Here is a 22,581-nt window from a genome sequence, read left to right as displayed (position 1 = left end):
CTTCGCAGTCGTGATCGAATAAGTATCAGGAATATGGTAATCTCTGCAAAAAACTAACCATCCGAATTACATGTCACACAACTCCCTCGTGGCGGAACCTGATTCAGTTGCTGATCAGCCAGAACTTTCAGCTTCATCAACTTTAAACGCAGACCTCCCACGTTTTCCTGGCACGCTGAATGTGAATGCGTTAGCTGAAGAACAGGTATTCAAGATCCAGCCTGACTCTGCCTTCAAGGAGGATGTAGTTCACAAGCTCAACAAAATATGTTATGATAATGAGTTGGAAATTTTGACCCCAGTTCTTAGATCTAATGACACGTTCCAAGACAGCTCTGTGATGCCCGTTCCAGGCAGTGCGCCGAACGATGGAAATCAGGAGTTTGATTTTAGGCAGAAATCTCTTCAAAGATCCCTTCCAGAAACAGTATTAAAGGAACTCAACAATATTACGGAACCAAAGGAGGGTATAGAGAAAAACTTTGATAAAGAGTCCTCACAAGTGGGTACTTCCGATCACTCTTCGAATTCTACTGGGGCCGACTTTGCAGAAGTTCACAACGACCCTTCCTCTAAATCTTCCTTCCAATCACGTGCATTACAGGCTTCACCCACAAATACAAATGTGCAGGAAACCATGATTCATTCTACGCCAGTATATTCACCACACCATACCTCAAAAACACTCTCACCCACTAAACAGAGGGTAACTTCAAGTTCTCGGCCTCCTAGTAGAAAGCACAAAGTGAAAGGGGTCCTAAGTAGCTTCGTGAGCTCAATCAAGGGTGAAAATTATTTGGGATCTCAATCTAGGAGTTTGAACTTGAACGGGGTAATTCAACATTCAACTGATTCTCCTTCTTTGAGCATTTCCACACCTTATGGTTACAAGCATGTGCAATCTGTAAAGTATGATAATTCCACTGGATCATTTCAAGGACTTCCAGAATCCTGGCAACGCGTCCTAAGCGATAGTGGGATCTCAAAGACGGAGCAGCAGTCTAACCCTCAGGCAGTAATGGATATCGTTAACTTTTACAAGAATAACATGAACACTGAAGAGGATCGTTTCATGCAGTTTAACATTGACCAAGCCTCCAAACACAGTTTAGATTCGACTCATTCTACTTCCAACGAAGAAATTTCTGATAATTATGAAGCTTTGGGAATCCAAGAGACTAGCTTGAAAAGGCTGTCGACTCCCGTTCTATCCCATAAGGGAAAATTTAGTTCTAGTTTCGAGTTGGCGTCTCCTGCTCAGATATATCCTCCTCCAGAAGATTCGACTTTCATTCCTTCTCGTCCTCCTCCGAAGCCGCCGTCTTCCAAAACCCCCATTACAAAATCTGCATCAACGTTCGCAACTTCAGGGTCTCCTAGACTGGGTCTACACTACAATGGCGTGCCAAATGTACATCCTTCTCCAAGTTCATTTATTAGCTCTTTATCGCGTAAGATCTCAACCAAGTCTACAAAATCATCCTCTTCCTCACCAAGAAATGTTGTCATTGGATCTCCTTTGGTTCCTAAGGGGCAGTCTCAGTTCACACAACAAAATCTGCAGCCGCAACAGCAGCTGGAACACGAACAATCAAACCAGCAGCAACAGCAAGAACAGCCACTATCCAACACTCGTATAATGAGGCCGAACAGACCGGCTCCACCCCCTCCAGTTGTTAGATTGTCACCCAGAACAGAAAAAGTACCTCCAACCCCGTTGGGTGCGAATTCGGGCAAGCAAAGGAGCTCAAAGGAAGTTAAACAACGCAGTGAACGAAAACAGGAAGAAAAGAAATGTAGAGACAAATTGATACTCAATAAGTTGAATAGCATCTGCTCTGCAGGTGACCCTACTGCTAAGTACGAAAACTTTGTCAAAGTTGGGAAAGGAGCTTCCGGTGATGTTTATACTGCGAATGAAATAGGAACACGGTCTTGCGTGGCTATAAAAAGGATGTACTTACAAAAGCAGCCCAAGAAAGAACTAATAATAAACGAAATCTTGGTAATGAAAGGATCCAAACACAAGAATATTGTGAACTTTATTAATTCCTATGTTCAGGACAACAACCTGTGGGTTGTGATGGAGTATATGGAAGGTGGATCCCTGACGGACATTGTCACGCATAGTGTTATGTCTGAAGGGCAGATCGGTGCCGTTTGTAAAGAGACGTTAGAAGGTTTGTTGTTCCTGCATTCTAAAGGCATCATTCATCGCGATATCAAGTCTGATAACATTTTACTTTCACTAAGTGGAGAAATTAAGATCACAGATTTTGGGTTTTGCGCGCAGATCAAGGAATACAACTTAAAGCGTACAACAATGGTAGGTACTCCTTATTGGATGGCTCCAGAGGTTGTGTCCAGAAAAGAATATGGACCTAAAGTCGACCTCTGGTCTTTAGGAATAATGGTTATTGAAATGATTGAAGGTGAACCTCCTTACTTGAATGAGACACCTTTGAGGGCTTTGTTTTTAATAACTACTAACGGAACTCCTAAATTGGAAGAGCCAGACATTTTGAGTGGCGGTTTGAAGTCGTTCCTTCAATCATGTTTAGAGGTTAATCCTGAACGACGTGCGGATGCCATCCAGTTGCTGCAGCATCCTTTCATACTCAATGCTGACCCTATATCCTCGTTGATTCCTTTAGTGAATGCTGCTAGATTGCAGAAATTGTCAGACGATGTATCGGATAACGGTGATATTAAGGGAGATGCTTTGGGAGACTAGAATGTAGAGAAATTTGGGTTTTCTAATGTATAAGTGAATATAACTAGATGTATTTTTACCAATTGATGCAATAAACGAGATGGCAGGTCATGTTTGAAGAATATCGTATACCGACTGAACTTGATTTCTGAGACAAACAAAGGACTATAGTACTTATACAACTCTTGATTGGTAGTTATAAAGATTGAACTCCAAACTTTAAACTTCCTTGATGATTTACAGCTAAATAAATTAGTTGCCGTTGATAACTTCCAAATCTTCTTATTGTGAAAAAACACTAAAACCGTCTTAGGTGAACTTATTTTGTACTCAAAGAGCTTGTAAAAGTTAATTGCTGTCATTTTTTCACTTTTTCATTTCCAATTGTTAATAGTGCAGAGCTGTTGCTCCTTTTTTCTCTTTTGACTTCCACCCTATCAAATATTAGGCCTATATGGAGTTTATTGTGTCGTTTTTTCAGCAAAGTAAAAGGGAGAATAATGAGTATAGCAACAAAAGCTGCGGTAAAGTACACCTGTACACTTTGCTTGAACTTTATTATCTGTGTGGCGTAATGGTCAAAGCGATTGTCTTACTGTCAAAAGATTGTGCTTCGAATCCCATCGCGAGTATATTTTGATCAACTCAACTGTTATAAATGTTCCTGAACATATTGGCTACATCTTAAACAAATACTGAAGCGTATAATACTGACAAGCACTACGGTTATGGCATGACTAGGTACCTGCTGCTATAGTAGTGTTCGGACCGCTTCAAGATTTGCTTGCTTTTGTACTCTGTATCTTCGAAACAGGATTGTCGCACCTAACGCAGTCTATTAATCATCTAGAAAATTTTCTATTAGTGAAACAATCAAAGCAATTGTTGAGATGAGACCTATAGTCATCTATATCTTAGTCATCTCTTCTATCTGCTTTAAGATCAATGCTTTTTCGATGACGAAACATACTGGGAACAAGGCCTTTGAAGATTACCCACAAAAGGCAACAACTCCAAGCAGAGATTTGTTGGCTGTATTGGACACCAAAGTGTCGACTGGGGAACGACCTAAAAGCAAAAGCATCCCTCAAAAGTGTTCAAAACCTGAGCATATCATCCGCAACGAAGGAGATATGAAACAGCTTGAAGATTGCACAACAATAGAGGGAGATATTGTGGTCGATGGATACACCGACACCGTGTTAGATTTTGGCGCCACAAAACATGTCTGGGGAGATATCAAGGTTCAAAACAGCTCCAATGTGGCAAGGGTTGAGGGCTTAGAACTGGAACGCATCGGCGGTAGTTCCTCCTTTCTGTTTTTAACCGCATTGTCAACTATTCGTTTACCGCGGCTAAAAACTATGCAGTCCATAAATTGGCAGGTTCTGCCCATTCTGAGTAGCGTTTCGTTCAATAGTGAGGTCAGCTCGCTTGAAACCATTATTATTTCAGATACAGCGTTGACACACTTTACAGGATTTGATACACAGAGCCTTAACGTCTTGAATATCAACAATAATAGGTATATGGAACTTGTGGAATCTGACGTAGAAGAGATTACTGGCGAGCTTTCAATCACTTCCAATGCCAAAAACGTTCAAATAAATCTTCCAAACTTAAAGAATGCTAAAAATATTACAGTCAGAGATGCTGAATCAGTTGATCTAAGGAACTTGAAAAATGTGGAAGTTTCGGCAGGATTCATAGAAAACTCCTTCAAAGAATTACATTTACCGAAACTACAACATGTGGGGGGAACATTTGGTATTATGAAGAATGATATGGTTCAGATTTTAGATTTTCCAGAACTTAGCGAAATTGAAGGAGGCCTCATTATTGCTAATAACACAAGAATTCAGAGTATCAGTTTTTTCCCTGAACTAAAAGGTATTGGGGGTGCAATTCGTTTTGAAGGCGAATTTTCAGATATCCAGCTAGAAGAGTTGCAGGTGGTTAGAGGGTCAGCCTTGGTTCGTACCTCATCTGGAACATTCGACTGTAATAATTGGCTGAAGTTCGGGGCCTCCTCAATCGTTCGAGGGGGAGTGATCGAATGCTTCTCGAACAAACATTCACAGACCATTCATGTAAACGAAGAGGGTAGAGTCGTGAAGAATATAACCGATATTAACTCTTTCTCTTCCAAATCAAATGCCGCAAATCTAAAATACAGCCTGTTTTCCCTTTTTATGGCCCTGCTGATGATTCCTGGGTTATAAATTAAGTAGTCTTTCTATTTAGATAAATGTTGCTTTGTCCGCGAAATGTTATCCCAACACTAAAAGAAATCGATCTCCCAAACTGGTAGATATGGTCAAAGGCTAAAGGCTAGACCTGCATAGACGAAAACCTCCAGCATGGAACACCGTAAGCTTCTAGATGAAAATGAAGCAAAGCATAGTGCAGATAATATTTCATTTAAGAGGCATTCAACACGGCATGATGCTCTCTTAGCATCCATGAGCAGCAGAAGCTTTGTTGAAGAAGCGGCCAGGTTTGAAAAGGATCAAGAGAGAGATACGGATAGGGCCCAAACCAATCAGCACAATGAATATAGAGGAGCAAAAAATGACCGTAAGGTTCTGAGTTTCGATCGGAATTCTGGAGTTGATGGCAAAGATCATGCTGAAGGATCATTACATCAACCGCTTCAACCCACTAACAGCGTGGAAAAAACCTCAAACCCTTGTAAAGAAAGGAAAAGAAGGAGAGCCCTCAGTTGCCAATCATGTCGAAAGCTTAAGACAAGGTGTGATTTTGAACTAGAGCTTGGCAAATGTCATAGGTGCGCTAAGCTTCGACTTAGCTGTTCCTTGACCCAAGAAAATGAAACCGAAATTAAGGCCATTCGAAACACAATGAAGCCAGAAACTTTTAACATGGACTTGAGATTAGAAAAAATGCAAATAGCAATAGATGAATTGAGAACCCAATTGACCTCAGTGCTCTGGAAGCTAGAAAATCACGCTGAGAGATTGAGTCCACCTATGAGACGACGCGAAGAGTCTTTTATCGACACTTTGAACTTCACGAAGAACATATCTTGGACAGAGGATTATCTGGATCAGTTTATAGAAGATTCTCCACTGCAAATTATCAAACAAATAGACCACTCTCTTTTCAAAAGAGTCACGAGGTATGATCCTTTACAGTTAGCGTGTGAGGAGTTTCTTAAGTTCTACCTTGAAAACGAGAAACTTTGTCTGGAACTGGTCAAACTCTACTTTGAGGTTGCTCATTTTTGGATTATACCAGGAGGCATTACTGAGATCAACAGAGAGTACGTGTTAGAGCACCCATTCATCACATGTGTTTTTGTTGCCTTGGCGATGTGCTTTGATGAACGTTATACTTATACTTCGCAGCAAAAACAATTGTACTGGCTTACATCAAAGCTGCTTGGTGTAGTTGCCATAACTGAGCCACTTACTGACCATGATATTGAAGGAATATTGTACCTTTGTCTTTACAACGTTGCCCGCAAGCCCAAGCAGCCTCAACTAGATGGATGGTTGTTATCTGGAATCGGAATCAAACATTTGATGATATCTTTCAATTTCAAGGAGATTGTTACCAGAGTTGAAAAGGAGAAGAAGTTTGAAGCCGACGACTTGTACCATCTGCGAATATGGAATGCCATGTGTGCGGTCCATTTTCAGCATTCCATTGGATCAGGACGCCCAATAATGATCACTAACGATTTTTACTCGGTACACAAGCTTACTATCATGTATCCGAAGGCTACTATTGGGGATGCGATCAAAGTTAGTGAGCTCCAGCTTTACCTAATTTTTCAACGACTATTCGAGTCACCGGGCTGGACCAAGACGTTTACACATGACGACAATGCAATATTCGTATTTTATGATTTGGACGACTGGAAAACTCGGTGGATAGCATTGATTGATCGAGATATTAGTGGTTTGCTTTCTTTTACTTACGAATTTCTTTACGTGGTATTATCGAGAAGATACATCAAGTTGTGCACACCGAAGAAAAGTACCATAACTCAGGTTTTCAGGGATTCTCATAGACTTCCTAACCTAGTATATGCATTCAACACAGTTACGAAATTTTCGATGAAAATTTTAGAAAGACTTTTGAAGCTACCAACTACTTTGATTCGGGGATCCCCTTCGTTCCAATGGTCTCAAATTATTTATGCAAGTTTATCATTATTTGAGTTTTTACCTATAATGAATCAAGAACAGAAATCTTTTTCCTTGAATTTGATTTCTAAAGTATATTGGTTTTTGAACGAGATAGGAGAAGGATCAAATGAAGCAACCGACTCTGTGGGTAAAATTCTCAAGAACATTGTAGACAAAGCAAGCAAAGTTAGTACACCATCACAAAAGCATGCTGACTTTAGGACTGATGAGTTAGATGAGAAGGATTCAGAGAGTTTATCGCCGACTGTTAATCTTTATTCTCATAAGATACGGAACGGCTCTTCCGCTGTGGATTTTCAGGAACAGATGTTACAAGCGGCAATTCCTACAGAAAGTGTTTGCAAAGTTCCTAATCTCGGTTTGTCACCAAGTCACTTTTCTACGAACCCTGAGTTTCCTCACGAGGAATCAAGTTTTGAAATGCCCGATTTGTCGCAGTTTGATAGTTTTGATGAATTTTTTAATGGAATCTTTCCAGAATTTAAAAGAGTCAAGAATATTTAACTTGTGAGCGAACGAACATGAAAACCGAAAGAATAGTTGATGATGATGTTGAAGCAATGCAAGTACCATATAAATTAGGAGAAGTCCTTTGTGTATTGGCGATTCCTTTTGATGCAAGTGAGCGTAAATGGTTAACAGGCTGATACATTTACTCAAGCTAGTAGTGAAAGCCATTGCGAAATCAGTTTATCATAGTAGTGGACGTCACAATGGAACTCATCTCTGCGAATCGTTGTAGAATAACTGTAGGTAAATATGCAATTCTAACTTCTGGTCTAAAATGTTCAGTGACAATGCTTATTTCTGTAGTCGCGAAGAATTGCTTCTGAGGAGACGGAGCGAGCCATGTATTCTCGCCAACTTGACAAGAACGCCGCCACGCCATGAAAGTTTCTACGACCAAATTTCTGGCTGTGTTCTTATTAGTTAGACTCGTTTGCGCTGTTGATTCAGGTCAATTAAGGATTGGTACGTAGTTACTTGAGTTCCACAATTACGTGTGCTAATAAGTGTTTTTAGGAATCACTAGGAAAGTACCACCAGATGAGTGTGTCCAAAAGACTCAATCAGGAGACACAGTTGCTATACACTATGAAGGGTCTCTGGAGGACGGCACCATTTTTGATTCATCTTATGAACGTGATCAACCATTGGAGTTTGTTTTAGGATCTGGACAAGTTATCAGAGGTTGGGATCAAGGTTTACAAAAGTACGTGATTTTGAGCTTCTTTTCTTTCTCAACTTTTTTACTGAATACTAATATTAAGCATGTGTATTGGAGAGCAGAGAAAGCTAACAATTCCTCCTGATTTAGGTTACGGCAGCCGCGGAATAGGCCCAATTCCAGCAAATGCTGTACTAGGTGAGTCTATTATTTGGATTGATTTGAAAAAAGATACTAACTCCGCTAGTTTTCAAGGCAGAATTGGTGGATATCAAGAAAAGAGATGAGCTTTAACCAACGAATCTATTGATGCCCTGACATGATTATGGTATATTGTTATTTAACTTTCGAAAAGTAGTATTTGCGGTTCATATCGACGGGCCTTTCAGGTGTGTTTCAGTATTCAACTGCAACTGCTCAATATAAGAGATGTACCTTTTTTAAACTTGCCAAACCAATTTGCCAATGTTTTAAGAATCAGTAGACAACGACTTTGTCAATCTCAATTCTACTGGAATCAAGAGGATGAGTGTCTCTTTGAACGAAGTTCGGGCCCTTGATTCCAATGGTTCAAACTAGACAACCTAAGCTTGGTCACGTTTTAACAGAACCACTTTCGTCGACATTTGTAGATCGTGGATTTGTACGCTTGAAGACTCGTTCTTGGTGTCTAGTTAGAATACTCACCTATCATTAGAGCAACTGTGATCAAAAAGATGGGGATTACAAACTCATGACAGATATATAAGCATCAACACACTTGCTCCGTCAGCTTGAATAAGCCCCTGAAATAGAACGTAGTCTTGAATGCTCAGTTAGCAAGTCTGTTACTATCTATTTTATAACGCAACTCAATGTTTTTGTTTCTCTCGACGAAACGTTTTTGCTTAGCATTTCGGTATCTTAAACCGTGTGATTTTAAGTCTCATAACCTTTTACATACAGGATCAATAATAATATTATTGTTGATACAATATAGGATTAGAATACATAGATTCTGATGTTCGAATCAATCAATGTCTTAATATTCACGTACTTGTATACCCTCTGATTCCACATTGGTCCAACGGAATCTTCTAGCAACAGCCAGTTGCACTAGATGTGGTTCTCCACCAGAAATTATAGTACTGACAGATTTTTTGGTTTACGGTGAGAGGCTCCAATTTCCAAAGCTAAACCAATTTCTTCATAAGCAACCTCCACGCGCGCTTTTAGTATGATGTAGAAACTGGACCTAAAGATCGACCAATACTTGCTTACACGGCAGCGCGAAATAAAAGACATTGATAATGTAGAGTAAGTACTATTTCTTCAAAAGATAGAACCACTCTCAGAGGCTAACTAGAAGATCTAAAACGGATGTACAGCTAATATGTTTCGAGGCAATCATGTTCAGGTGCGCCTCAAGTGGCTCTTAATCTATTTTAAAGCATAATCCACGAAAATTTCGATACAGAGAGATACGTCATAAACTGAGAACGATAGTTAGAGGCATAGCTTCGGCAATGTTCGATAAACAAGTCAACGAGTCAGAATTTCATGTTTCTTTTTTTTCTTGTAGTAATATGTAATAACCGAATCAGATAACTTGCCAGTAATGACCTGAGCTCTATAAATTGAAACCGCTACAAAAAGTAAGGGATCGTGTTAAGGGCACAGAGAAGAAAGTGTAAAGAAGTAAGCTAGCGTTGTACAACAACTCAAAAGCATGGAGCCCGGTGGGTACTAGATAATAAGAACAAGGTTTCAGTGAGTTTACAAGTTCATAAAACACGGAACCTGGCAACATAGCATACCAGTAAATCGATTTGAAGAACTCTATTAGGCTGGCAGCCTCTCTCAATCAATAGTCTAAAACGGTTAAGAGACACAATCATCTCTAGGTGTCGTTGTGGTCTACCATCGAAACACTGGAAATCAATCCAATGAACTTCAAGTGATATATTTTTCAAGAGTCTTCAAAGACCAAGCAATGTTCTTATTGATTGATAATTTTAAAGTTGAAGTCTAAATTTGTAGCAGTGAAGTCTGAGCAGGGGGAATGTTAAGCCATATCTAATAGTACCTATTAGACGCTTGATTGCCGTTTGCAAATATGCCATGTTTCTTTGAAACCAAAACCACGTAAGGGGGCTTAAGTTTTCGGCTTAGGATTGTTACGGAGCTCAAACCAAATAAGGCAGAGAGCATACAAAACGTTTATTAAAAAGAACAACTACTTCTGGATAGCTCAATTATCTTTTGTTTCTTTTGAGGCGTGCCCTTCATGACATGACATTGCATCCATACAATTAATAGTAGATAGGGGAGGATAAGTTTGCTAGTGTGAGCATTTAGAGCAAGGGGTCAGTTTCCTCCATCTGCCTACTCTGCTCCATTTAAAAGCGAGCCGATTGCCATAAGCTTGCTCACGTAGATAGGACTTCAAAAAGACGTTAAGAGGCTGCTCTCTAGAATACGATGGAATAAACAAATCTCGTTAGTTTCTTGAAACGGAAAGTACATGTAGGATAATTGCTGGATCATTCGGAAGCTAAAATTGGTCCTTTCCCCAAAGACAATCGACTATAGTTCCTGAAGCTTCCTGAGGTGAGCTGGATAGAACCAGAAGATAGTACCTATAACGTCAACAACAACTGAAACTACAGATGGAAGAGCTAGGCATATCCATAGGGGATAGCCATAGAAAACTTTGATTGACGCAGCAAATCGAGACGTTAACCTGAAGCTGCCATAACTTCAGGAACTTGAACACAAGAGTGGCATTAAAATTCCTATGTTGCATTTCAGAAATACCACAAGTAAACTGAGCAATTAACTTGTTCATACCGACACTACAAGTTAACTACAAACCGAGACCCTTATATGCAGACTGATAATACAGAATGATACGTATCACTCCTAAGACTAGGAACATACAGAGCTTTTGAGCTTTTGGTATTTTCAAGTTATTTGAAAAATTAAATCTTTATACTAGGGACGAGGTTCGTGACAAAAGAAGACAATCATGAGACTCACCGTCTTGTCATCTACAAGTTTCAATAAGCTTCCAACTTGAGTAACCTAGCCATGTGATTAGTAACTTTCGAAGCATGATTCAGAACGTTCTGCTCTGCCGCGTCAAAAAGGGCAGCTACTTGAAGTTAAAAGAAAGATCAAAAATTCCTGAGCATTGTTCAAACAGCTATAAATCAAAACAGAATAAGAAATAAGGCCATCACTTACCAAGGAAAAACAAAAAAGTTCGAGAGATCAACAATGCACTTCAGGGACGCACCTGAACCTTTACATTAGTGTAAAAATAAATTATTAGATTGTTCGGTTCGAGCGTTAGCCATATACAAAATGCGGCCTTCAAAGTCATTGGAAAAGAGCTGCTTTAGGACCTCTCCAAAAGCTAAATTGACAAACAGGCTACCTCATATCTCCATCATCTTTGCCAACCTTTTCAGTAACAAAAAACAAAAGCAATATCGTTTATTTGTCCATTGGACGATGAAGAAAAGATCAAACTTAGTCTAGGTGAGGCTAATCAATAAAGTTTGTTGATCCTACTAATTACGATCCTATCCTAGCCTTAGCATTTACATCTAAAGGTCTGGTTTCACATTCTAATTGTGAAATGATCTAGCAAGCTCTCCCTAGCATAATTATTCACCTCCAAATTTGTGTACTTGGTTCATCGTTCACTGAATGAGAATGAGAAAGATTCAAAATTGAGAAGTGTGTTCGAACACTTCAACTGTCGCACTGTTGCTTTCTACAGATATACGCATAACAAATACATTAGTTGCTTAAAGGGCAGCTTCTTTTAATGTGTATCAGTATAGTCAAGGACTCAGCTACGAACAACTCACAATAGTCTTTTTCACCACGACCCACAAGTTCGCACAAAATTCTAAATACCTTGACGAATAGTAAATATCGGATGTTCAGCCGTCAGCGAAATGATTTTTGTGCTAATACAATTTCTAAGGCAATTGACACAGGTTGGAAAAAGTGTGGGTATTCGGCTGATATTGTGGAACTGTAATCATCGAGCTACCAGTTCTGGTTTGTTACTTGTTCGTCTCATTGTCGTGGATAAGAACAAATAATGTACCGGTTTATTCGACCACCAATCAGCGCGTAAAGCACGCAGCAGACCAAGCAAGTAGCCGGATGAAGCAGCTACGTTACCCAACCGTTTATCCTACCCAAGTAGGCGAGTTCAATTTGTCTCACGCGAGATGCACTCAGTGCTACAAGATTGAATGGGTAATTAGAAGCATGTTAGTTTCTACAATGATCGATTCATAGTATCCGGCGACAATTGATCTTACTGAAGAAAGGAGGCAGACACGCTTACCGAAAAAAGTGCCTACCTAGCAATATTTGATGATCGTCCAATGGACAAATAAACGATATTGCTTTTGTTTTTTGTTACTGAAAAGGTTGGCAAAGATGATGGAGATATGAGGTAGCCTGTTTGTCAATTTAGCTTTTGGAGAGGTCCTAAAGCAGCTCTTTTCCAATGACTTTGAAGGCCGCATTTTGTATATGGCTAACGCTCGAACCGAACAATCTAATAATTTATTTTTACACTAATGTAAAGGTTCAGGTGCGTCCCTGAAGTGCATTGTTGATCTCTCGAACTTTTTTGTTTTTCCTTGGTAAGTGATGGCCTTATTTCTTATTCTGTTTTGATTTATAGCTGTTTGAACAATGCTCAGGAATTTTTGATCTTTCTTTTAACTTCAAGTAGCTGCCCTTTTTGACGCGGCAGAGCAGAACGTTCTGAATCATGCTTCGAAAGTTACTAATCACATGGCTAGGTTACTCAAGTTGGAAGCTTATTGAAACTTGTAGATGACAAGACGGTGAGTCTCATGATTGTCTTCTTTTGTCACGAACCTCGTCCCTAGTATAAAGATTTAATTTTTCAAATAACTTGAAAATACCAAAAGCTCAAAAGCTCTGTATGTTCCTAGTCTTAGGAGTGATACGTATCATTCTGTATTATCAGTCTGCATATAAGGGTCTCGGTTTGTAGTTAACTTGTAGTGTCGGTATGAACAAGTTAATTGCTCAGTTTACTTGTGGTATTTCTGAAATGCAACATAGGAATTTTAATGCCACTCTTGTGTTCAAGTTCCTGAAGTTATGGCAGCTTCAGGTTAACGTCTCGATTTGCTGCGTCAATCAAAGTTTTCTATGGCTATCCCCTATGGATATGCCTAGCTCTTCCATCTGTAGTTTCAGTTGTTGTTGACGTTATAGGTACTATCTTCTGGTTCTATCCAGCTCACCTCAGGAAGCTTCAGGAACTATAGTCGATTGTCTTTGGGGAAAGGACCAATTTTAGCTTCCGAATGATCCAGCAATTATCCTACATGTACTTTCCGTTTCAAGAAACTAACGAGATTTGTTTATTCCATCGTATTCTAGAGAGCAGCCTCTTAACGTCTTTTTGAAGTCCTATCTACGTGAGCAAGCTTATGGCAATCGGCTCGCTTTTAAATGGAGCAGAGTAGGCAGATGGAGGAAACTGACCCCTTGCTCTAAATGCTCACACTAGCAAACTTATCCTCCCCTATCTACTATTAATTGTATGGATGCAATGTCATGTCATGAAGGGCACGCCTCAAAAGAAACAAAAGATAATTGAGCTATCCAGAAGTAGTTGTTCTTTTTAATAAACGTTTTGTATGCTCTCTGCCTTATTTGGTTTGAGCTCCGTAACAATCCTAAGCCGAAAACTTAAGCCCCCTTACGTGGTTTTGGTTTCAAAGAAACATGGCATATTTGCAAACGGCAATCAAGCGTCTAATAGGTACTATTAGATATGGCTTAACATTCCCCCTGCTCAGACTTCACTGCTACAAATTTAGACTTCAACTTTAAAATTATCAATCAATAAGAACATTGCTTGGTCTTTGAAGACTCTTGAAAAATATATCACTTGAAGTTCATTGGATTGATTTCCAGTGTTTCGATGGTAGACCACAACGACACCTAGAGATGATTGTGTCTCTTAACCGTTTTAGACTATTGATTGAGAGAGGCTGCCAGCCTAATAGAGTTCTTCAAATCGATTTACTGGTATGCTATGTTGCCAGGTTCCGTGTTTTATGAACTTGTAAACTCACTGAAACCTTGTTCTTATTATCTAGTACCCACCGGGCTCCATGCTTTTGAGTTGTTGTACAACGCTAGCTTACTTCTTTACACTTTCTTCTCTGTGCCCTTAACACGATCCCTTACTTTTTGTAGCGGTTTCAATTTATAGAGCTCAGGTCATTACTGGCAAGTTATCTGATTCGGTTATTACATATTACTACAAGAAAAAAAGAAACATGAAATTCTGACTCGTTGACTTGTTTATCGAACATTGCCGAAGCTATGCCTCTAACTATCGTTCTCAGTTTATGACGTATCTCTCTGTATCGAAATTTTCGTGGATTATGCTTTAAAATAGATTAAGAGCCACTTGAGGCGCACCTGAACATGATTGCCTCGAAACATATTAGCTGTACATCCGTTTTAGATCTTCTAGTTAGCCTCTGAGAGTGGTTCTATCTTTTGAAGAAATAGTACTTACTCTACATTATCAATGTCTTTTATTTCGCGCTGCCGTGTAAGCAAGTATTGGTCGATCTTTAGGTCCAGTTTCTACATCATACTAAAAGCGCGCGTGGAGGTTGCTTATGAAGAAATTGGTTTAGCTTTGGAAATTGGAGCCTCTCACCGTAAACCAAAAAATCTGTCAGTACTATAATTTCTGGTGGAGAACCACATCTAGTGCAACTGGCTGTTGCTAGAAGATTCCGTTGGACCAATGTGGAATCAGAGGGTATACAAGTACGTGAATATTAAGACATTGATTGATTCGAACATCAGAATCTATGTATTCTAATCCTATATTGTATCAACAATAATATTATTATTGATCCTGTATGTAGAAGGTTATGAGACTTAAAATCACACGGTTTAAGATACCGAAATGCTAAGCAAAAACGTTTCGTCGAGAGAAACAAAAACATTGAGTTGTGAATGGGACAATTTGAATTAAAGAATGTATGGAAAGATAACGCTGACTGGTGTACCACTTGTCGGTGGGACTTGATGCTTGGCAAGCTCAAGAAGTCACTTGATCTACTACGTAGATGTATGAATGAACTATAAAAGTTTTGTTCATAATCGACGCAGTTTAACGACAACAGTTAGTCTTCGTATTATATAGTGCTTCAAGAGACGAGGCAAGACTATCATGTGTTCAGACCTACTAAGATTCCGTGTACTATTGTATTGATAGAAAATCAAAGATGACGGCGACTGTAGACGTAACCATTTAAAATAATTTTCTCATTCTTGTTGACGCCTTCGGTAGTATCTTCAGAGCTTTTTTTGTCAGTTATATTAGGTACCTTATAGGTGGCCCTTCTCTCAATTTCAATCGCCTAGATTTTTCTTAATTATTCGCGCATTTTGAGTAATGTTACTGGTTCGTGAAGGCTAGTGCTCAAACATTGGTCTAGAAGCTCTTCAGGTTTGACTGCTAGTTAATGTTAGACTGTGTGAATTAAAATTATTTGTCGGCATGCATCAATCATTCGGCAAAGTGCTTGGGAACTGCTGTAGTACGTAGCGGGTCTCATCTAAAAACAGCTTGTTGAACACTTGAGACATTCAACAAGTAGATATTTGCTTACTGTTTACTATTGAAATGTACTAGCCCGCTGGAAGCGTCATTTAAAACAAAAATGAAACCTTGAGAAGCTTGGGTTACCTCATAAGATTGTTCTCAATGTTGATCAATCATGAGAAAAACAGAGTCGTTCGAATTTGGGATCTCTTTATGTGGTGTGACTAGTTAAATTGTGCTAGACCTATGTCCTGTATCTTAAACTTCAAACTCTCAGTGAAGTGAGGAATCTGTGAATGATCTCCACCAGAAACGAAAAGAAAATACAAATGCTCTCTATACTAGTTACTTTCAGTCTTCTACTTTTCTTGATGTTTTTTTAAGGTTGAATATCATTACAAGTATTGGTATAAGCATATGACAGGGATTCCAATGTTGGTCTTCAGATTCGTTCACGTTGAAGAAATGTCAATATGGCTAATTTACTACGGATCTACAGTATCCAAATGCTGCCCCAGCTTTCAACATCTATGAACCCTCAAGCAGGCCCTTCTAATATATTGCGTTCGTATTCTGCATGGGAGAGCTTATGTTCTACTTGATTAAAGTGCTACCTTATGAAATAAAAAAAGAAAATATAAACAAAAACGAATGTACTTACTTATCATTTTTGACAATCCGGTTCTTAATCTTTCCAAATTTTCCTGCTAATGTTACCCTTGATGAAAAAAAGTACAATCCATTGTCGAAAGAAAAAGCTGGGAACTGTTGTGCATGAATCCTACTAATTGTAATCACAATCGACTAGATTATCAATTGCAGCCAACAGCAATTGGTTTGTACTCTTGCTACAATCATCACCAGTCAACTGTGAAGTTTGACTAGGCGGGTAATTAAATAGCATACTCTATTCCTTCATTGGCGCTTGACCCAAATGTCTGCTAAACAACGAGTATTTCTCCTGTTGAATTTTCTGGTTAGGAACTCAAAATCTTCCGAACGGTAGATAACATTTCTTTTGGTCAGGACAGATAGACACATTTCTCCTGAGTGCGAATATTATCTTATCAATGAGCCAAAAGCTTGCTTCAAAAAATTAAAATTGGCCATTTTGCAGTGTCTGCCGGCTTTCAGCTTTTCTATTTGATCTACATGACTAACTCGAATTCATTCTCAACACCTATATATGAATTTTAATCTCGTATAATAGCTTGGAATGCAAAACCTATGATTCTGAGTAATCAATAATTGTTTGCATCGTCTTGTGGCTGAATGAATTTATCTTTTTAGAGTCCGCTACTAAATGTACTTCAGCTAGTCGTGAATTTTGCTAACACACGACTTTTAAAGAAAATACCAGCAATAATTCGTTGAGGTAAGTTGCCAGAACTACTTAATGTCTACAGCAACCCGGAAAGAAAAGAGACATTGGGTATTGGGCCTTTTGTGTTTAAGTATAGTGGTTGTCTTCTGGGTTTTGTCGTCTTTTTTAGTAGATGAGCTTTTCTTGAACCATAATTACTCCAAACCATTTCTGCTCACTTATTTCAATACAGGATTGTTTACAATATATTTAACACCATCACTTACGAACAAACTTCGACAAAATTTTACGCAGCCAAGATTTCAATCATTTGTCATGAATCATGTTGAAGAAGGAAGGTTATCGTTCAAAGAAACTACGGTTCTGTCTTTACAGTTTTGCCTGTTGTGGTACCTTTCGAATCTGGTGACAAATGCTTCACTAAAATATACTACTGTCGCCAATCAGACAATACTCAGCTCGACTAGCGGTTTTTTCACCCTTTTAATCGGCTGGCTTTTTCGAATTGAGAACCCGAGTGTCATAAAAGCGGTTGGTTTGGGCCTATCCTTCGTAGGCATAGTGATGGTTACCTGCAGAGATCAAATCACTAAGGAAGCCAGTACATCCTCCTTCTTGTCAATGTTTGGTAATTTATTGGCATTAGCAGGTGCGTTATGCTATGGTCTCTATACGATTTTGTTAAAGCGGAAAGCCAAGAATGAGACTAGAATCGATACTTCTCAATTTTTTGGTTTCGTTGGTGTCTTTACTCTGTTGCTTTTGTGGCCTTTGATAATTATTTTAGACTATCTGGATATTGAACGCTTTGAGCTTCCGAAAACCAAAAACGTTTGGTGCATAATTATCACGAACGGCTGCATAACCATGATATCAGACTATTTATGGGCTAAAGCTTTACTTTTAACCTCTCCATTAACGGTGACTGTTGGTCTATCATTTACGATTCCATTTGCGATGTTCCTTCAAGAGGTTAAACAAGCTCAAGAAATGTCACCTTTGTATTTGTGTGGTGCCTCATTGATACTAATTTCGTTCATTCTTGTGAATAAGGATGAAAAAAGAGATGTAATAGAATCAACTTTAGAAACGTGAATCTAATGCATTCGATAACAGGTAGGCATGATGATGTTCACTAGCCTCAATCTACGTAGGGACACAAGTTGCCTCTTATGTCAACGCTCACTAAGCGCTGACTTTTATGAAGACCGTAATGTGAATACAGGTTGTTAAACGTTTAATCCACTGTTTAGAAGACTTTAATTCAAAAAATAGGGATGTTAATGAAGTTGAAGGGGTAAGAAGGATTCTTTATGATGAAAATGGAGGTCAGTACGTTATAGCCAAGAAACAAAAAAGTTGCAAATAAAAGAGCACCGAAATTTCTTTGAAGGGGATTTGAAATCATAGGAATGCATATCAAAACTGTGACACATATAGCCAACGATAGATATACCACTATGCTGATTAGAACCTCCGAGCCAAATTGGTATTGCTGACCCCCTGACAAAAACATTCTGGCTCCTTTTTCATTTGTTGGTAAAAAAGGAACACCCCTTTGGGAACAAAAATTGTACCCACTTATGGAAATAAATATAGACACCAAAGAAAATACTTGCCAAATGTAGCTACCAGCCAGTCTTTTTCTTATCTTATCGCGTCTTTTTCTTATTACTTGAGTAAGCAAAAAGAGACCCAGTAGATAACTAATGAAGTGGGACATATCAAACTCCGATTTTAGGTATAGCTGAATTTGTAGAATTTCAGCTAGAAATTGAGCGAATTCCAGTGAGTTTTCTTGGATGCTCCTAGTTGGCAATGACTCTGGAACTTGATAGGTCAGATGCTCAGTTATTTCACCCAAGCAAGAACTATAATCGCCAGATTTTGAGTCATAATCAGCTGAATAGCCCACGCTATTTATTGGAGGATATATCCAAACTTGAGGCACAGTGGATAAACTGACATCATGATGGTGCTGATATATGTTTGAATAATCCAATACGGCAAAAAAAGCCTTTCCTGTGTCCCTGTAGCCATCCATATAAGCACCTACTACTTTCTCAAACACAGGTGCAAATTGTTGACATATTCTACACCCTGCTTCATTTTCAACGTCTGTAAGTAGAGCGACAATAAAATAATCTCTTGGACCTTGGCAGAATTCATTGAATTTGGAAGGATTGATGCCAATTACACCATCAGTAGTTTTTTGCTGAATGTCTAATAGCTCTGATTTAGAAAGCATAGCTATGCACGAGGTAATCCAGATAAAAATGGCAAACATTTGCATTGTCACCTACAAACAAATCTAAACGAAAAGAAAACTGATAGAGTGACAACAAATGTGAACTAGAAATTGTAACACCCGTACACCGGATGATAATTAGTGAGGTCGTTTTATAGATGGTATTGTTGTTTGGGGGGATCCGGTCAACAGGTAATCGAAGAGTATAGTAAGAAGCTATGGATTTCAAGATAGCCAATTTGATATTTCAAGAACGAGAATTAACCAATTGTTTAAGAGAGCTTGCTGAGCTGGAAACCAAACGAAAACGACAAATATATCGTGTGGTTAACTACCTGATTGTTTTAAAAAATGCGGATCTAGGCAACGGTAACTCGTTGAAGAATGTGAGTACTCACAAGGAAGATCACCTGAAAGTTCTAGATGAGCTTCGGGAAACGAAGGGGCAACTGAGTCACCTTCAATTTCTGTTGGACAACGCTAATTTGGAAAAGAAGAATCTAGAGAAAACTTACACTGTTCGAAAGGCAATACTTGAATCGAAGGTTGAGATGGGGCTTAAAACGATCAAGCGATTGAAAGAAAGAAGGGATTCAGCACAACCTAAAACGAACAATCCATTTGCGCAGAATTCCTCTACACCCTTTGCAACTACTCCTGTGCTGAACAAGATCACCATATTCAAGACGGCAGCAGAAGTGAATGGACGTAAAATCAAATCTCCTGCAAAGCATACCCCTTTACCAAAGAAATCTGGCAGCAAAATACCGCTATTGGCTCCAGGAAAACAAAATGCATCTCCTTCAAAAGCCATAAGGAGTCCCCGGCCCCAAAATGGATCAAGAATTGGGAGAACACTTCTGGCAACGTCAACACCTGATGCGACAAATACCAAACTTTATGGCTTGAATCAAACTAGTCCTTTGCGAAGTTTATTGCTTCAGAACAAGGATAAACAAAACAATGAAATTACCAGAACGTCTATTTTTGATGATGACGATGACGACAATGAGGATGAGATTTCTGACCATTCTTTCGAAAGGAAAGTTCCTACTCAAAGTGCGATGGGTAACAACATTCTTACAGACAAGTCAAACCGCAAGAAGAGAAAACTTTTCAGTACACGCAACGGGTTAAAGCGTTTTCTAGCAGATCATGATAGAGTAGACGATGACGGCGATCATTTAGATAACTCTGGCCCAGCGTCACCTATTTTGAAGAAGCTCAAAGAGAAGCAGATCATAAGTCCTTTGAAAAAAAAAAATCAAGCTGCTAGAGTTAATATATTTGGCAACTAATAATGACGTGACTAACCCTTATTCAGATAGTCTTGAATACTAGGAAAGCAATAGAGCCAATATAAAAGTAAACAAAACCACCAGACTCGTGAGATACATAAGAACCAAAACTTTTCCCAACAATACAATGCCATGTATGACCATACAACTGGTCCATTTCCTTCTTAATGAAAGATGCTATTTCCTTCTCTAGAGTGTATTTTTGAAGAGCATCTTGAGCAACCTCAAATACTCGTGCCTGAATGTCTTCTGATATATCAGCGGCTTTTAACAGAGCTTGAAGTTGTTAGTTCTACTCCTATCAATTGTCGGTAAAAAACTTACGCTGCTCCTTTGGTATATCTTCCTCACGGTTCTTCGATGACATGTACGCAATCTATATAAAGAATCAGAAACTAGAACTGTAACAAGTCCTGAACGCTAAATGTTGATGAGACGTGTGAATCCTAATACAGGAGTAACTTCGCGCGGTGAACAGAGCTAAATCAACTTGTAGAGATTACCAGCTCGCACCAGCAACTATAATGGATCAGGATGATACCATATTTATCATTACCACTGAAACTTTTCGTGACATTAAAAGACAATCAACTGTATACTATACCATAAGGTCAAAATACGGTATTGTTAAACGGAGATATACTGACTTTTATTCTCTTCGGAAATGTTTATGCAAGATGTACCCCACCAAGCCAGTTCCACCTATACCCGAGAAACACTCTTTCAAGAAACTCATATCCAAGCCTCTTAGCTACAAGAATGACCCGGCAACGATCAATTTGAGGACACGTTTACTGGGCAGCTTTTTAAACAACCTGACCCAGGAATTAGTGTTTCGTGAAAGTATAATGGTGATTCGTTTCTTGGATCCTGACGAACGCAACTGGGCTGAAGCTTTGAAGACGCCACCGTTTACCTCACTTCCTCAGTCAATTTTTCTCTCTTCACCACGAAGTCCTCTGCAGCCCAACCCATACCACTCTTATTTTCCGATACCACCTCTTAGCTTAGTTAAGAATTTTGATTCACCTTTGAACCAAGAATTTCGTCCTTCAGAATTGTTTTTTCGAAGAATTCTGAAATATTTAACACATCTACACAAACTTAACAAGCATTTTGAAAACGATCTCCATAGATATAACAAACAATTGGTTGGCCTTGGGGGCAGTTTGAATATTTTCTCGCTCATTGATACAACTATCTCTAAATCTAATGGCACCACTTTGGATGAAAACAACAGTATTGAAGGAGTAGGTCAGAGTGTCGATTCATCATTTATCAATCTTGAGAGGTTCATATTGCATTTTGTGGCCAACTTCAAGGAGCCAATAATGGAACTGCGGTCGTTTTGTATGGTGATCATAAATCTTTTACAATATCGCAAATTAAAAGAATTGCAGCTGTGTTACCTAAAAAGAATTATTGTTAAAAAACAAACAAGGACGCAGCGTTTGCTTGATATTGAACGCTTATCTCAAAAGTTGGATATTGCTTTACAACAAGGTGCCTCTCAAAGCCCAACGATTGCCAATGCTATCAGAAACCTAGAAGCTCAACCATCTGTTTATCAAAGTGTTTATTTTGATCCAAAGAGTTACGCTGATGACGAGGACAGTTCGGCTGAGGGTGTTAACAATCTTGTAGCTAGTGATATCGTCGACGATGAAGATAATTACAGCATGAGCGACAATAATTCCATCAATTTGAACAGTTCAGCTCTCTTTCACGAGTACAAAGACCAAAGAGTCTGGAACATGTTTTCAAAGGTCACAAAGAATATTCAAGCAATGACTCCACTAGAAAGGAGCTTAGAAATACAAGCTAACTGTCGTGATTTGCAAAAGTTAGTCCATTGTTTTCAGCTTTTGAATGATGATGTCACATTTGTATCCATAGAAATTGAAAAAAGTACCCTGCGTGAACGGCAGTATGTGAAAGATAGGTTTCTCGAGCTGTTGGAGAACTTTAAAATGATTCTTTGCATATACAGTAGAAGTAATCAGATTGCTTGGGAGAACGGCATTTAATTTG

General features: G+C 38.9%; 9 protein-coding genes across 9 annotated transcripts; 7 read left to right on the top strand and 2 right to left on the bottom strand.

Annotated features, from left to right (window-relative positions):
• Nucleotides 1-70: 70 nt before the first annotated feature.
• On the top strand, nucleotides 71-2,734 carry PAS_c131_0004 (Hypothetical protein; the record flags this gene model as incomplete). The annotated part of the gene is made up of 1 exon (XM_002493350.1): nucleotides 71-2,734. One exon carries the CDS (start codon nucleotides 71-73, stop codon nucleotides 2,732-2,734), a length of 2,664 nt encoding a protein of 887 aa, XP_002493395.1.
• Nucleotides 2,735-3,603: 869 nt separating this feature from the next.
• PAS_c131_0003 (Hypothetical protein) lies at nucleotides 3,604-4,935 on the top strand (the record flags this gene model as incomplete). Its single annotated transcript, XM_002493349.1, has 1 exon — nucleotides 3,604-4,935. One exon carries the CDS (start codon nucleotides 3,604-3,606, stop codon nucleotides 4,933-4,935), a length of 1,332 nt encoding a protein of 443 aa, XP_002493394.1.
• A 138-nt stretch (nucleotides 4,936-5,073) lies between these two features.
• Nucleotides 5,074-7,392, top strand: PAS_c131_0002 (Hypothetical protein; the record flags this gene model as incomplete). Its single annotated transcript, XM_002493348.1, has 1 exon — nucleotides 5,074-7,392. One exon carries the CDS (start codon nucleotides 5,074-5,076, stop codon nucleotides 7,390-7,392), a length of 2,319 nt encoding a protein of 772 aa, XP_002493393.1.
• Nucleotides 7,393-7,775: 383 nt separating this feature from the next.
• Nucleotides 7,776-8,343, top strand: PAS_c131_0001 (Hypothetical protein; the record flags this gene model as incomplete). The annotated part of the gene is made up of 3 exons (XM_002493347.1): nucleotides 7,776-7,860; nucleotides 7,912-8,101; nucleotides 8,160-8,343. The coding sequence occupies 3 exons, from the start codon at nucleotides 7,776-7,778 to the stop codon at nucleotides 8,341-8,343; spliced, it is 459 nt and encodes a 152-aa protein (XP_002493392.1).
• Nucleotides 8,344-17,076: 8,733 nt separating this feature from the next.
• Nucleotides 17,077-18,099, top strand: PAS_chr3_1143 (uncharacterized protein; the record flags this gene model as incomplete). The annotated part of the gene is made up of 1 exon (XM_002493346.1): nucleotides 17,077-18,099. One exon carries the CDS (start codon nucleotides 17,077-17,079, stop codon nucleotides 18,097-18,099), a length of 1,023 nt encoding a protein of 340 aa, XP_002493391.1.
• Nucleotides 18,100-18,268: 169 nt separating this feature from the next.
• On the bottom strand, nucleotides 18,269-19,297 carry PAS_chr3_1142 (Subunit of the oligosaccharyltransferase complex of the ER lumen; the record flags this gene model as incomplete). The annotated part of the gene is made up of 1 exon (XM_002493345.1): nucleotides 18,269-19,297. One exon carries the CDS (start codon nucleotides 19,295-19,297, stop codon nucleotides 18,269-18,271), a length of 1,029 nt encoding a protein of 342 aa, XP_002493390.1.
• Nucleotides 19,298-19,470: 173 nt separating this feature from the next.
• Nucleotides 19,471-20,550, top strand: PAS_chr3_1141 (Hypothetical protein; the record flags this gene model as incomplete). The annotated part of the gene is made up of 1 exon (XM_002493344.1): nucleotides 19,471-20,550. One exon carries the CDS (start codon nucleotides 19,471-19,473, stop codon nucleotides 20,548-20,550), a length of 1,080 nt encoding a protein of 359 aa, XP_002493389.1.
• A 22-nt stretch (nucleotides 20,551-20,572) lies between these two features.
• Nucleotides 20,573-20,917, bottom strand: PAS_chr3_1140 (Cytoplasmic light chain dynein, microtubule motor protein; the record flags this gene model as incomplete). Its single annotated transcript, XM_002493343.1, has 2 exons — nucleotides 20,573-20,826; nucleotides 20,875-20,917. The coding sequence occupies 2 exons, from the start codon at nucleotides 20,915-20,917 to the stop codon at nucleotides 20,573-20,575; spliced, it is 297 nt and encodes a 98-aa protein (XP_002493388.1).
• Nucleotides 20,918-21,074: 157 nt separating this feature from the next.
• PAS_chr3_1139 (Sorting nexin) lies at nucleotides 21,075-22,577 on the top strand (the record flags this gene model as incomplete). The annotated part of the gene is made up of 1 exon (XM_002493342.1): nucleotides 21,075-22,577. One exon carries the CDS (start codon nucleotides 21,075-21,077, stop codon nucleotides 22,575-22,577), a length of 1,503 nt encoding a protein of 500 aa, XP_002493387.1.
• Nucleotides 22,578-22,581: the final 4 nt, after the last annotated feature.

Source organism: Komagataella phaffii, chromosome 3 (genome assembly GCF_000027005.1).
Source record: "Komagataella phaffii GS115 chromosome 3, complete sequence".
NCBI classification, from domain to species: Eukaryota; Fungi; Ascomycota; class Pichiomycetes; order Pichiales; family Pichiaceae; genus Komagataella; species Komagataella phaffii.
Note: the sequence above shows the minus strand (reverse complement) of the source record. Positions and strands in the feature narration are given on the sequence as shown.